The sequence below is a fragment of the Heterocephalus glaber genome, unplaced genomic scaffold (assembly GCF_053883595.1).
Source record: "Heterocephalus glaber isolate CG9 unplaced genomic scaffold, H.glaber_assembly_v1.0 deba00001805, whole genome shotgun sequence".
In the NCBI taxonomy this organism is placed as follows: Eukaryota; Metazoa; Chordata; class Mammalia; order Rodentia; family Bathyergidae; genus Heterocephalus; species Heterocephalus glaber.
In genome coordinates, this window is record NW_028258480.1 from 2782398 (window position 1) to 2793767 (window position 11370).

An 11370-nucleotide genomic window follows, 5' to 3' on the forward strand; every position below is an offset into this window, starting at 1 on the left:
AGCTTGGTTTTAGTACATTGCAGAACATAAAAATACAGCAATACCTCGGTTTATGAATGCTTCTGTTCATGAACAATTCGGTTCACAGACAGAAGCATCTGGCAAAATTGTGCTTCTGCTGGAAAACTCCAAATTGAGTGATGAACAGGACCACGGCCATCTTCCCCAGAGCTGTGGAACGTCCTGAACCCAGGTACCACTGTAATTCTAAGTTTATTTTTAAATAAAAAATTTCTAATACATTTTAAGTGATCCATAACTATGAACATTTAAGCAAACTTTAAAACCTATAGTGTTTAAAAATAGCACAAGTAAATTAGTTATCCTTGATATCTAGGCACCTTAATTGGTTACTCAGTTGTAGGTCGCTCTGACATTGCAGTGCTTTTATTTCTGTAATACTGCAATCATCTGTCAAGCTGCACTTTATGATTATTATATCTGAAATTGTTAAAGGTTTTAATTTATGCTTCTCTGAAGACCATAGGTTTTTGACTTTTTTTTTTTTCTCTCAGCACCAGCAAATTGAACTCGGGACCTTGTGCTTGTGAGGCAGCCGTGGAGCCACTGAGCTACATCCCCAGTGGCCATAGGTTTTTAACTGAGAAAATACTCCCTCTCTTGTATGAATATGTAAGTTCAAAGGAAATTCTGCAAAATGGAAAGGTTCCTAAATTCTTTTTTTAATATTAAGTTGTGTAAGCATTTTAGGACAATATTTTCACGGGCTCTGTCTTTCCACCTCTGTTCAAATCACCTTTGTTCAATAATATTCCTATACGCCAAAACTTTCAAGTTGTCTCTATTTGCACCTTCTTTTAACATTTCACCAAATGCAGATACTGCAAAATCATATACTTTCACAATTTCACTTCATTCTGGTGAAGCATATGTAAATTTATCTAATTAAAAAGAGGGGTCAAAGTTCATCAAAGTCGAGATTTGACCAAAGCACAATTTCCAACTGAGCTCATTAAACCACATGAGCTCTTCTCTTTTGATTTGTGCTGTTCCTCTTGACTTTTGTAGGGAGAAATTTGAGCTGCTTCCTTTCAGCAAGCTTTATTTTACATAATTATAACTTGCTAAAAGTTTCAAAAGCTGTATTTCCATGTCATATTCATTGAATAATTTGATTAAAGAATTCCAACTGATTTTGCACATTATTGCAACCTATGTTTGGGTTGCTTTGCAAAGATGTGTTTTTCAAAGGCTCAGGCATTTCAAAAATCCAAGAATGACCCCACACAGAGAGAAAATATATACAATCACGCTGACATGTTTTGTACTGAATATCAGCTTCTGTGCCTGAAAAAAGTCTATACATCAGTTACTTAGATACTCTGTGAACATATGCGGTAATTCTTGTAAATGTTGACATTTCCGTTTCCATTCTGATTGTAGGATACTGCAGCTTGTTTAGATGCATGCATTGATTTTATACACATCACAGCCCATTCCAATTTCTGCTCCATAGGTTTCTAAATTGGTAAGAACACCGTAAACTCCACCAACATTTGTATTAATATTCTTACCACAAAAAAATTATTCTTAATGTTAAACTTTTTAATTAAGTTTATAATTACATTAGCAACATCAAGTTATTTCTTTATTTATTTTTGGCCTGGAGAATGAACCTGTAAATAATTGATCACTTTAAATTGGATGAAAAAAAAACTTGAACTGTTTTAGAAACAAATATTCTAATTGACCCCTCTGATGACGTGGAAACGAAACTGGCATGATCTGCTCGCTTGCCAAGGGAATGGCCTCATTAGTCATCACCAGTGCTCCATATTGACAAGCCCAAGGAAACCTAGAGTCGAAAATGAGTGATTAGTTTAGATGAGTGGAGTCTTCTGATAGAAATGGAAAACTGCTTCGCAGCAAAGGGGAAGTGCACTTGGGCAGCTGCACGGGTGGAATTACCACCCTCAAGCACATTCTTTTAAAGTTAAACACTAACTTGTGAGGTCGATGCCAATTCTTCGAATTCCCCATCTTTGTACCTTCTGGTTTTCAGGGCATGGCTGTCTCTGCTTCCTTCTGTGGTGATGGCAAATGTTGACAAATGTTTTGCACAAGCTACACATTTGTCATCAACTTCTTTGAGAGAGTAAAACATGAAGTTTTGGTTTTGGTTTTAGCCAACCACTGAAAGGGTTTATTGTAAAGTCTGGAGTATTATGAAATAAAACAAATACTTAGAATTTTGCACACGTGAATAATAAAACTGCTTTAATAGGAATGTTCAGATTACACTATAATGTCTGACAAGAATGTTGAGCCTCTATTTCCTAAATATCATTTGTATGACATTAAGCCGCATTGTCCCATATTTCTTACTGACTCTAGGGAGGCGCCATGCATGTCACAGAGCACCGCATGCATTATGGGAGGCCATGGGTGGTGGCACCCAAGAGCCTAGCAGCAGAAAAAGCTCCAAACGTTTCTGCTCCCAGCTGAGACCAGAGGAGTTGCCTCTAAGCTTTAGGAGCCAACATCCTGTATATTACCTGTGAAAGGATGTTGCTTGTTAGCTTTTGCCTGAACAAGATCAGGAAAAGAGACAAGTTAGCATGAGTCACATTTTGCAATTACCCACCATAAAAGAAGAACTCTGTTCACCACGTACTTGTTTTATAGAGTACTAGATAAGACCATGAAAGAAGCCAGAAGAACCAAATGTCTGCCAAGCCATGTTGGCTTATGTTGATGCAAATACTAATAAAAAAACTTTTTTTAAAATTGCAAATTTGGAGTAAAAGGAAGTCATAGGGTGCCAGAAAATGTCTCTCGGTGTAAACCAGAACATAGGGTCACCCACAAAGGTCATGAAATGAGCAGTTGTGGGATTTTTAGCAGAAGAATGGCACAGTCTGGCGTAGGTTTTAACGAATCATCCTGGATCTCTGCTGAGAACAGACTGCAGGAGGATGAGGAGAAGAGAGCTGTCAGGAGCCTATGGCTGTAATCTATAGCGAGGACAAAGATGATAGCTGGTAGATAGACAAATGAGCAGTGCTCAGGAAAGAACAGTTAGAGAGACAGCCTGCTGATGAGCTCAGATTCCATGTCTATGCTACTTGCTGTTCCATATAGTAAACAAGGATAAATGAGAATATCATAGCTCAAAAATGCCACATATGAAGAGCATCTCCTCAGTCCCTCTCACCCTAACTCCATTATCATCAAATAACTTTTTTATAATGCAGGTTCATGTCAATTTAGCCATAGGAAGAGAACACATACCTCAGCAATACTACTTGACAGTTTTAACTTAACCATAAATCAATACGTAGGATTTTTGGTTGTTTTTTTTTTTAATACGTCATCTCTTCTTTATTTAGTTTGAGTCAGTTCCTTGGATCTTTGTCATCTGAGTATACTAATCACAGAATTTCCTCATCTGTTCAACAGAAAACGAGCTCTGGAAAGTGATCCTGAAAAGTCAATGGAGAAGACGCATCCGAGCTGCTAAGTCCTTGCCTGGTGACTTCTTGGCTCACTACTGAGCATCTCTGTTGCCCAGAGAGTCACATCAGAACATACCGAGTGCCGCACACGGCACTCTGCTTGTTACCATGACTTCATGGGGGGCGGGGGTCTCAAAGGTTTGTTTTTCTCTGATGATTTCTTTCCAAAGAGAACTATCTCTAAATTAACATCGAAAGATTATCTTTTTCTCTCTCAGAGATATGATTCTCTTTTCATATCATTTTATGTGGGACACAATTTAGTTTTCAGAAATGGGCTCAAACATCTATATTGAAGATACTACAGTAAATGAAAAGTTACCGTTGAGGAACTTCTGTCACCCTGAACAGGCGGGCCCTTTGGATTCCTGCCGGGGCTTCTGTCCATCTTGGAATGCTGACTCAGGGGAGGAGAAGCTGGGTTAGAATACTCATCACTGTCCTGGAGGGTGGAGCGTTCCAGTTCCTCCAGTAATGCATCTGTACCAGAAGAAACAAGAGAATCACAGGATAATACGTAAGTCCCCACAATCATTTCCCCATAGTCATGCCCACCGTGGCCCCATTCAACTCCTTTTCTTGGATTAAGACTATTTTCAATCCTTTTCTCTGTTTTTTTCTCCTTCCTCTTATTTTATTTCAAGAGCATGGTCTATTTTACTAGGAGGTATTTAATGTCTCTTTATACTCCATTATCATCAAATAACCTTCTTATTATAATGCAGGTTCATGTCAACTTAGCCACAGGAAGAGAACACATACATCAGCAATACTGCTTGACAGTTTCAACTTAACCATAAATCAATACATAGGATTTTGGGTTTTGTTTTTTTTTTTTAATATGTCATCTCTTCTCATTTAGTTTCAGTCGGTGAGTCGATGTACTTTGTGTCATTTCCTGTGGTTGTATTCAATGTCATAGATTCGCTCTAATTTAATTTAATAATAGTTTAATTTCTATGTTGTAGGTATTAATTTTTAATCAGTCATTTCCAGCAGCTCACCCAAAGATCTCCAATTAGAAAAAAAGTAAATCCTAAATATAATTCCCATCAGAAAAATATAAGCAGTTTTATTACCATTTTTTCAAAATATACCACAGAAATAACACGTTATTAACCCTGATAGTTTTGTCCTAAATCTCAAGAATTATTCCAAGTATATAACAAAATTCTCCAAACAATGTGTAAATATTCTGACTTTTAGGGCAGAGAGGGAAAAGGGAGTTGGAGAGAAAACAGATACTCCAAAACAAAGTAAGATGTTGCAATCCAAATAGTCGGTACTTCCTTCTCTTGTTCTTAGTTTTTTGTTTTTGGAAAAGACAATGGACTTTACAAACATTATACGAACACTTTTCTTTTGTAATAAAATTAATAATAGAAATTAACAATACCAGCCACAATGCTCGGGAGTTTACACATTTCAATGAATTATCCTAACATTCTGAGGCAAATGATACTACTGTTCTGATTTTGTAGATTAAGAAAGAGACACAAAGTAACTGGCATTGGCTCCCCAGAGCAGGCCCGGGACGTGAATCCAGGCTATCCGACCCCAGCCCCCGAGCAGCTGGAAGTTTGAGGTGGCAGGTCGCCGTCCTCACAGAGGTTCCCTGAGTCCCCTTGCCCATGACTGACTACTCTGTGCTCTAGAACAGTGTTTTCAGTTGTGAGTCAAGACGCAGAAGTAGATCCTGCTGGATGTTTTACCACACGTTACAGTTTTTAAGTTTACAAAACACTGGATTATATTATTTCTAAAGACCTTCCTCACTCTGAAGATCTCAGATAAGTAAAATAAACTTCATGTATTTCAGATTTTGGGAGAATGGATATTTCTTAATGGCATAAGATCTAAACATATTTACAAATAAAAATCATCATAGAACTTTCTCACTCATCTATACCACAAAAACTTTGACTTTTATGCACCATTTTACAGTTAAGCAATTTGAGCTAAATTGTTCAGATCCAATTACCCTTGAATGAATAAATTGTAATGAATAAAAGAGATGGAAGAGGAGCCTATAGATTAAAACACTTAACCTGGGCTGGGGATTTAGCTCAGTGGTTTCGCCACCTGCTGCACAAGCGCAAGGACCCGAGTTCAATCCTCAATACCAAAAAAAAAAAAACCACTTAAAAGACGAATAATTAATTTCAATGTATGAAGCTTATTTAGATCGGTAAACTTGAAAAAATGAAATGATCAAGAATATTGAACACTGACTAGTCAATAATATTAAATAGTTAATTTATTTTAGGTGTGATAATGCTATTTGAAAATACTGTGATTTTTGTTAGTTTTTAGGTGTGCTCATGGTATTTCATGATATTGAGGAATTTCTACTAAGACTGTTGTGGGTGTGGTGCTGATATTGTGGTTATTTGTATAAATATATATTTAGGTTAGAGTTTAATGCTGAAATATTTACCGATGAAATAATGTAATATCTGAAATTGTTTTAAAAGGGTACAAGGATGGAAGGAGGAAGTATAAAATAAGATTGGTCAAGAGTTGATGATTGGTCAAAAGTGATGATGAGTGTATCAGATTTCAATGAACTATTTTCTCCATTATGTTTTAAAACTATAAAATAGTTTTTTTAAAGAAAGGAAAAAGAAAACTAAGCAAGTAAAACTTTTATCTCGGAATTTTATTAGCCACATTTAGTTCTAAAATTCAGAATTCCATAGTTTTATTCTGTATCTCTTTAAAACAAATTATTTTTCTATTTTTCTAGGTTTCTTTCAAACTAGAAGCCACATATCTTCCTGGGCTAATAAAAAGCAATTTAAATAAAAATTGTGGCAAGGGGGAGATTGTACCACAAAGAGTCAGAGGTTACCCTCGGAATCACCAGCTAACCAGTTATTAAAACTGTCCTTTCTAAGATCATGAGTCCCATCTTTGTCTTCCTATTTTGATGAATGTACATCAGCAGCACCCTGAGGTTATGTCTTTTGCAAGATTCTATAATTTGAAGATGACTAATCCCAGTATGACAGATGAGATGCCCCAAGTGGGGAAGTACTCATCTGAAAACTGTTGTCCTTCCCCTAACGCTTCACCTGTGAAAATCAAATATTAAATTCACAAGAAAGGACTGTAGCGAACTCTCCTAGGGTTCTCCACTGTCTGGGTTGCAATGATTTCATTTGGAGATGAAGCCTGCTCCTGGTCTTTTTTATCTCTCCTCCTCATGGAAGGCACTTTCAGATAAAACCTTCTGGGTAGATCCAATCTATTGACCTCCAAGGCAATACTGTTGACAGGAAAAGTTCGTTCACCCAAGTCAACCTCTCCTCCGTGCTATGTCTTTGTAGGTAGGGAGAGGAATCCTCCCCAAGACTTGACAATAGTCACTGGGCTGATAATTTGAAGAAGCAAAGTGTAGACATCAACAACCTGTTGAGATGTTGTCAACGGGATAATCTACATGAACGTTAGCTTCCAGATGCTTGGCACTTTCTACATTTCTGGACAAGATTTCTGTGTCATGCATCCTGCTCAGAAAATGCGAAAGTTTATAAAGCTGCATTATTCCACTGGCCAGAACACCTCAAAAAACACACTTCTAATAAAGTAGAGCACCTTGTAGTGTAATTGGGTTTGGTGTCAGGTACTCCCAAAAGTAATGCTGGACATGTGATTTTTGCCTGCTTTTTTTTCATGTTAAAAAAAAAGTGGATAATACCTACTTAGAGGGTTGCTGCAAGTATGAAAATGATTAATATATGTAAAAATTGTCTCGTTTCGGGCCAGGGATTTAGCTCAGTGGCGCTGTGCCTGCCTCGCATGCACAAGGTCCTGAGTTTGATCCCTGGTATCAGAAAGACAAAAAAAATTCTACCTAGTTTTAGACTATGTCATTGAATAAGTATCAGTTCTCTTTTAATTATCTGCATGAAATTTGGTATTCCTAAAAAGGAAGAGTTAGACTCTGGTAAAACTCAGATGCAATTTCTCCCAACACTCATTAAGGATAAGACTTTGGAATCTACCCTAAGTCCAAAATAGAATTGATCCTGATGTCAAAGTAGATTTTTCTTCCAAAAGAGTTCAGTATTTATCAAACACCAAAACACTCTTTCCCCTCATTAACAGCAACTCTTTCCTCTTGATTTGCCGTCTTCTTTCCTCTATTTCTCTAGCTCTCAAATCAAAACAAGAAGACAAAGCGCAGCTAGGATTTGTTTTTGTTGTTTGTACTCCTCACTTATCTACGAATGCACACAAACCTGGAACATTGTGGAATTAAGACAGCTAGAAAATTGGGTAACAGTTAGTCACTCAAGTTTAGGATGCCAGTGACAAAAACTTTGGCAACATCTACAGAATGAGTTCCAAGAATGACAAACTTTACTCCAAAGTTTGGAGTAATGTAGCCAGTTGTCCCACTACTGGTTTCAAAATCGCCTTGAAGTGGAAGGAGGTGTTATATTTTCAGGCCCTAGTAATCTGCTCTTTCAGTATTTTGAATAAAAAGCTTAGCAAATAATCACTGGAAGTCCCATGTCTTCCTGATTTAATCCTAGATCACAGAACAAGTGAAACCACCCTGGCCTTCCTCCAGCCTCTGCAGAGCCTTTGCTTTTGTACTTCTCTTGCTCTTTACCCCCTTTCTGTCCTCCTCCTTCTTACAGGTTCTCCCCAAATCACAATTGGCTAGGTGTGTACTCAGCCTGTGATCTCCAGTAGCCCCCAAGGGAGCAAATACAAGTGACCATAATAAAACAATTTCGATCACAATTCAGTGCAAAAGCACTTTTTGGAAAATTCATTCTGTGGTCAGGATCCCGCTCTCTGCCTATTGTACCACTGAAAATAGTGAACTCAGAGTTCCTTCAAACAATCATAGTTCCTCATGCCTTACTCAAGTTTGAGCTGAGCATAGAAGTAAAAATAAAATCTTCCAGCACTACTCTCAGTCTGCATCTAAGTACGTCCCACCACACATGGAGATGTTCGCCATGTCTTCATTCTGAGTTTCTTCAGGAAGCTCCTCACTCACCTAGCTCTTCCATCGCCCCGCACCAAAGATGCTCGGGTCCCACGCGACCTGAAGAACTGCTTTAAAATGCAGTGAAGTGGACGACTACAAAGGAACTGAATGAGACTGTGCAAAGCAGCCTCTACAACCCTTTTTGGTTCCTGTATTTGCTTAGCACTTCCTCTTTTGAATTTTTTGGGGGAGGTATGTCACAGTTTTTAACATGAGACTGGTATAAAAAGGCAGGCCGTAAGATTTAAGTTGTGGTAGTGCATTGTTCGGGGTAATTAAAGATTCAAAATTAATTTTACAAAATTTGAGCACCTACCACATTCCAGAATTCATGTTGAATTCATGGAAACGCCAGATTTTCACTTGTGGTTTTTTCCAAGTATAGCTACCCTACTGTGATTAACCTTTTGCCTTCGTTTTTCCTGTAAAGTGGAGGCCCATGGAAGCATATTCCCCTTAAAGTTCCCATGATGGTTAACCAGCACCCAGTTCATTTTGCATCTTTGCTTATTCAGAAATTATGCTTACTTGCTTTCCTTTATAGAGTGTAAGTCCTTTAAAAGCAGGGTGGAAGTGGTTTTGCATTCAGATTCTTAGGTGCTGGCTTATTCGATGCCCTAAAATAAAAACATCTGTGGGCTGAAGAATAAAACTAGAAAATTTCAGGTTCTAGATGCTAAACTGCTAATGTGAGTTAAGGGCAATCCTTGCCTGTTTGATGGCCTTCTAGAACTTTCTGTAAAAAGTGACACTGAGGTTAATTAACCTATTTTACCACTAAGTTTATTCATCTTGAATGAAATAAAGCATTTGCAAAAGGCCTGTGTGAGCAGACAGTACTAAAGAACTGTAATAACGGCCCACGAAACACATTTTATCCTGTTTTTTGCAGTGGTGAAATAGGCTCAAGGAATAATTTGCTAAAATAACAGAATAGGCAACTTTGCTACCACTATAACCCATGCTTTAATTGAATGTGAAAGCCTGTGGTCTTTCCTCTAAAATGCATCGGAATTTTTTTTCAATCTTTCATTTTCTATTCAATTAAGTCGCCTATGACCTTTTTTTCTTTCAAGATTCCACCTCTGTATTACTTTAAGCAGCCATTGGATGTCAGTGCTGTTCCAAAAGTCTGCTCATTGCAAAGTTTGGAAAAATTCCCATTGACACTGTGCCAAATAATTTTTGCAAAAAATTACAAAAATAACATTAGCCCTGTGAAAGTGTAAAACGCTGTACAGTATACAAATCATTTGCCGAATCTGAAGCAGTAATTGAGACAAAATACTGGAAAGAAAAATGTACTTCAGCAATCGTTCAGTTTAATGATTAATGTGAAATTTAGAATTAGATCCCCGTATCTCGTTCCTATTCTCTTTCTTCTGGAGAATTCCAGATAGTTTATTCTGTAGATGTAAAGAACACTGTTTTCACGTCCTGTCTTGATTATAATGGATGAAAGAAAGGAACGGGAGAGGTCCAGAGCACGGCCCAGTGGAAAGAGACTAGCAGATGGAAACTCCCTCTGACACATCAGCAAGACAACTTAGTTGCACACGGTAGCGGGCAAAAAAGTGATTTGTGACAACGCTGCTCTCCAGACCGCGCTTCCTGCGCGGTAGAAACAAGTATAAACCACAGAAGATGACTCGGGGCGGGGCGCACTAGAGCGAGTCACGCTAACTGGTTTCACTCTCCCTCGGGCTCAGGCACCATAGCCAGCCGGGCAGCCGGCTCTCATGCCCGGCATCCAGCAGGAAAGCAATGTGTCAGCTCGTCCCATTCAGTTTCAGAACACGGAGCTGCGTGGTGGGCACCGTGCTCGGCCCGCAGACCCCACGGAAGCTGACTCAGGTCCTGAGCTTCAGGGTTCCTGGGAGAGGGCCAGACAGGGTGACAAGGCGAAGAAGGAGCACTCGCTCGCAGAAGGGGTGTCACCGATCTCTCCCAAGGTCAAAGAGAACTACCATGTGGCCACCCCGGGAAAGCGGCAAAGGTGCCAAGCAAAAACTACGAAAAAGTCGCATAACCCCCTCCAGGTCATCCAAGCGAGCAATTGGCTCAACTTTTGCTCCTGACGAACGCAGCGTTCGGCCTAACCCGGAAACACCGCCTCCCTGGAAAGTGTTTTCCACTCTCCCGACTGCAGGGATGAACTACGTTTCCCGTGGACAAAGTGGCCAAAACCTCCCGGCGTCCTCTCCGCCTCTGGTTTTAGTCGATAAATAGGACTTCACCTCCCAGGATGCTCTTGGCTAGGCTGCGCGTGCGCATGCGCCAAAAGGCGGGCCCTAGCGGCCCCCACAACCCCGCCTCCGTGCCGTCGCCGCCATTTTTCAGAGACTTTCATCCGGTAGCCCACGGAGCTTTTTTTCTTAAAGGAGAAGCGACAGCTCAAAAAAATTTCCCCCTTCTCCCCGCAAGTCGTGGCGGCGCTGGGGACATAAAGGCCAGAGGCAAGGAAGTGGGGTCGGGTCGGAGGCGGAAGAACGCCCAGGCTACTTCTGCGGCCTAAGGAAGCGTAGAAAGAGCCCCTGTGCTAATAGTGGCTCCTTAGGGAGGCAGGTGCGCGCGCATCCGGCCCAGGAGCTCACCAGGCGGGGAACGAGGTGCATCTCCTTCCCACCCCTCTCCCTCGCCAGCTCTGCCCCTCCCACTGCCCCAGTGCGTGCCGAACTCTAGAGGAGGGGAAAAGGTCACTTTGGGATTGTCGCGAGACGCGCGGCCGTTTAACGGTGAGAACGGGTGCGCGGGGAAGGAAACCTCGCGCGCTCCCTCGGAGCCGCTTCCTGATTGGCCGGAGGAGGTGTGGGGGCGGGCACCCACTACGTCGCCGCGCGTGAGGCCGTGAGGGGCGGGGCCGGGCGACCTCGCCTCCCCTCCCAT

The 11370-nt window shown here is 40.4% G+C and overlaps 1 protein-coding gene across 2 annotated transcripts in view; it reads right to left on the reverse strand.

Moving 5' to 3' along the window:
• Window positions 1-11349, reverse strand: part of Lpxn (leupaxin) — a 36183-nt gene extending 24834 nt beyond the window's left edge. Inside the window, exons 1-2 of one of the 2 annotated variants that reach the window (XM_013067493.3) lie at window positions 9013-11349; window positions 3799-3956 (exon numbers count right to left, since the gene is read on the reverse strand). In XM_013067493.3, the coding sequence (XP_012922947.2) occupies window positions 3799-3864 (66 nt within the window). In that variant the 5' untranslated portion in view covers window positions 3865-3956; window positions 9013-11349. Of the gene's footprint in view, window positions 1-3798; window positions 3957-8493; window positions 8974-9012 lie in introns of those variants that run through there. The other variant, XM_004869741.3, reaches the window with a different exon arrangement.
• Window positions 11350-11370: the final 21 nt, after the last annotated feature.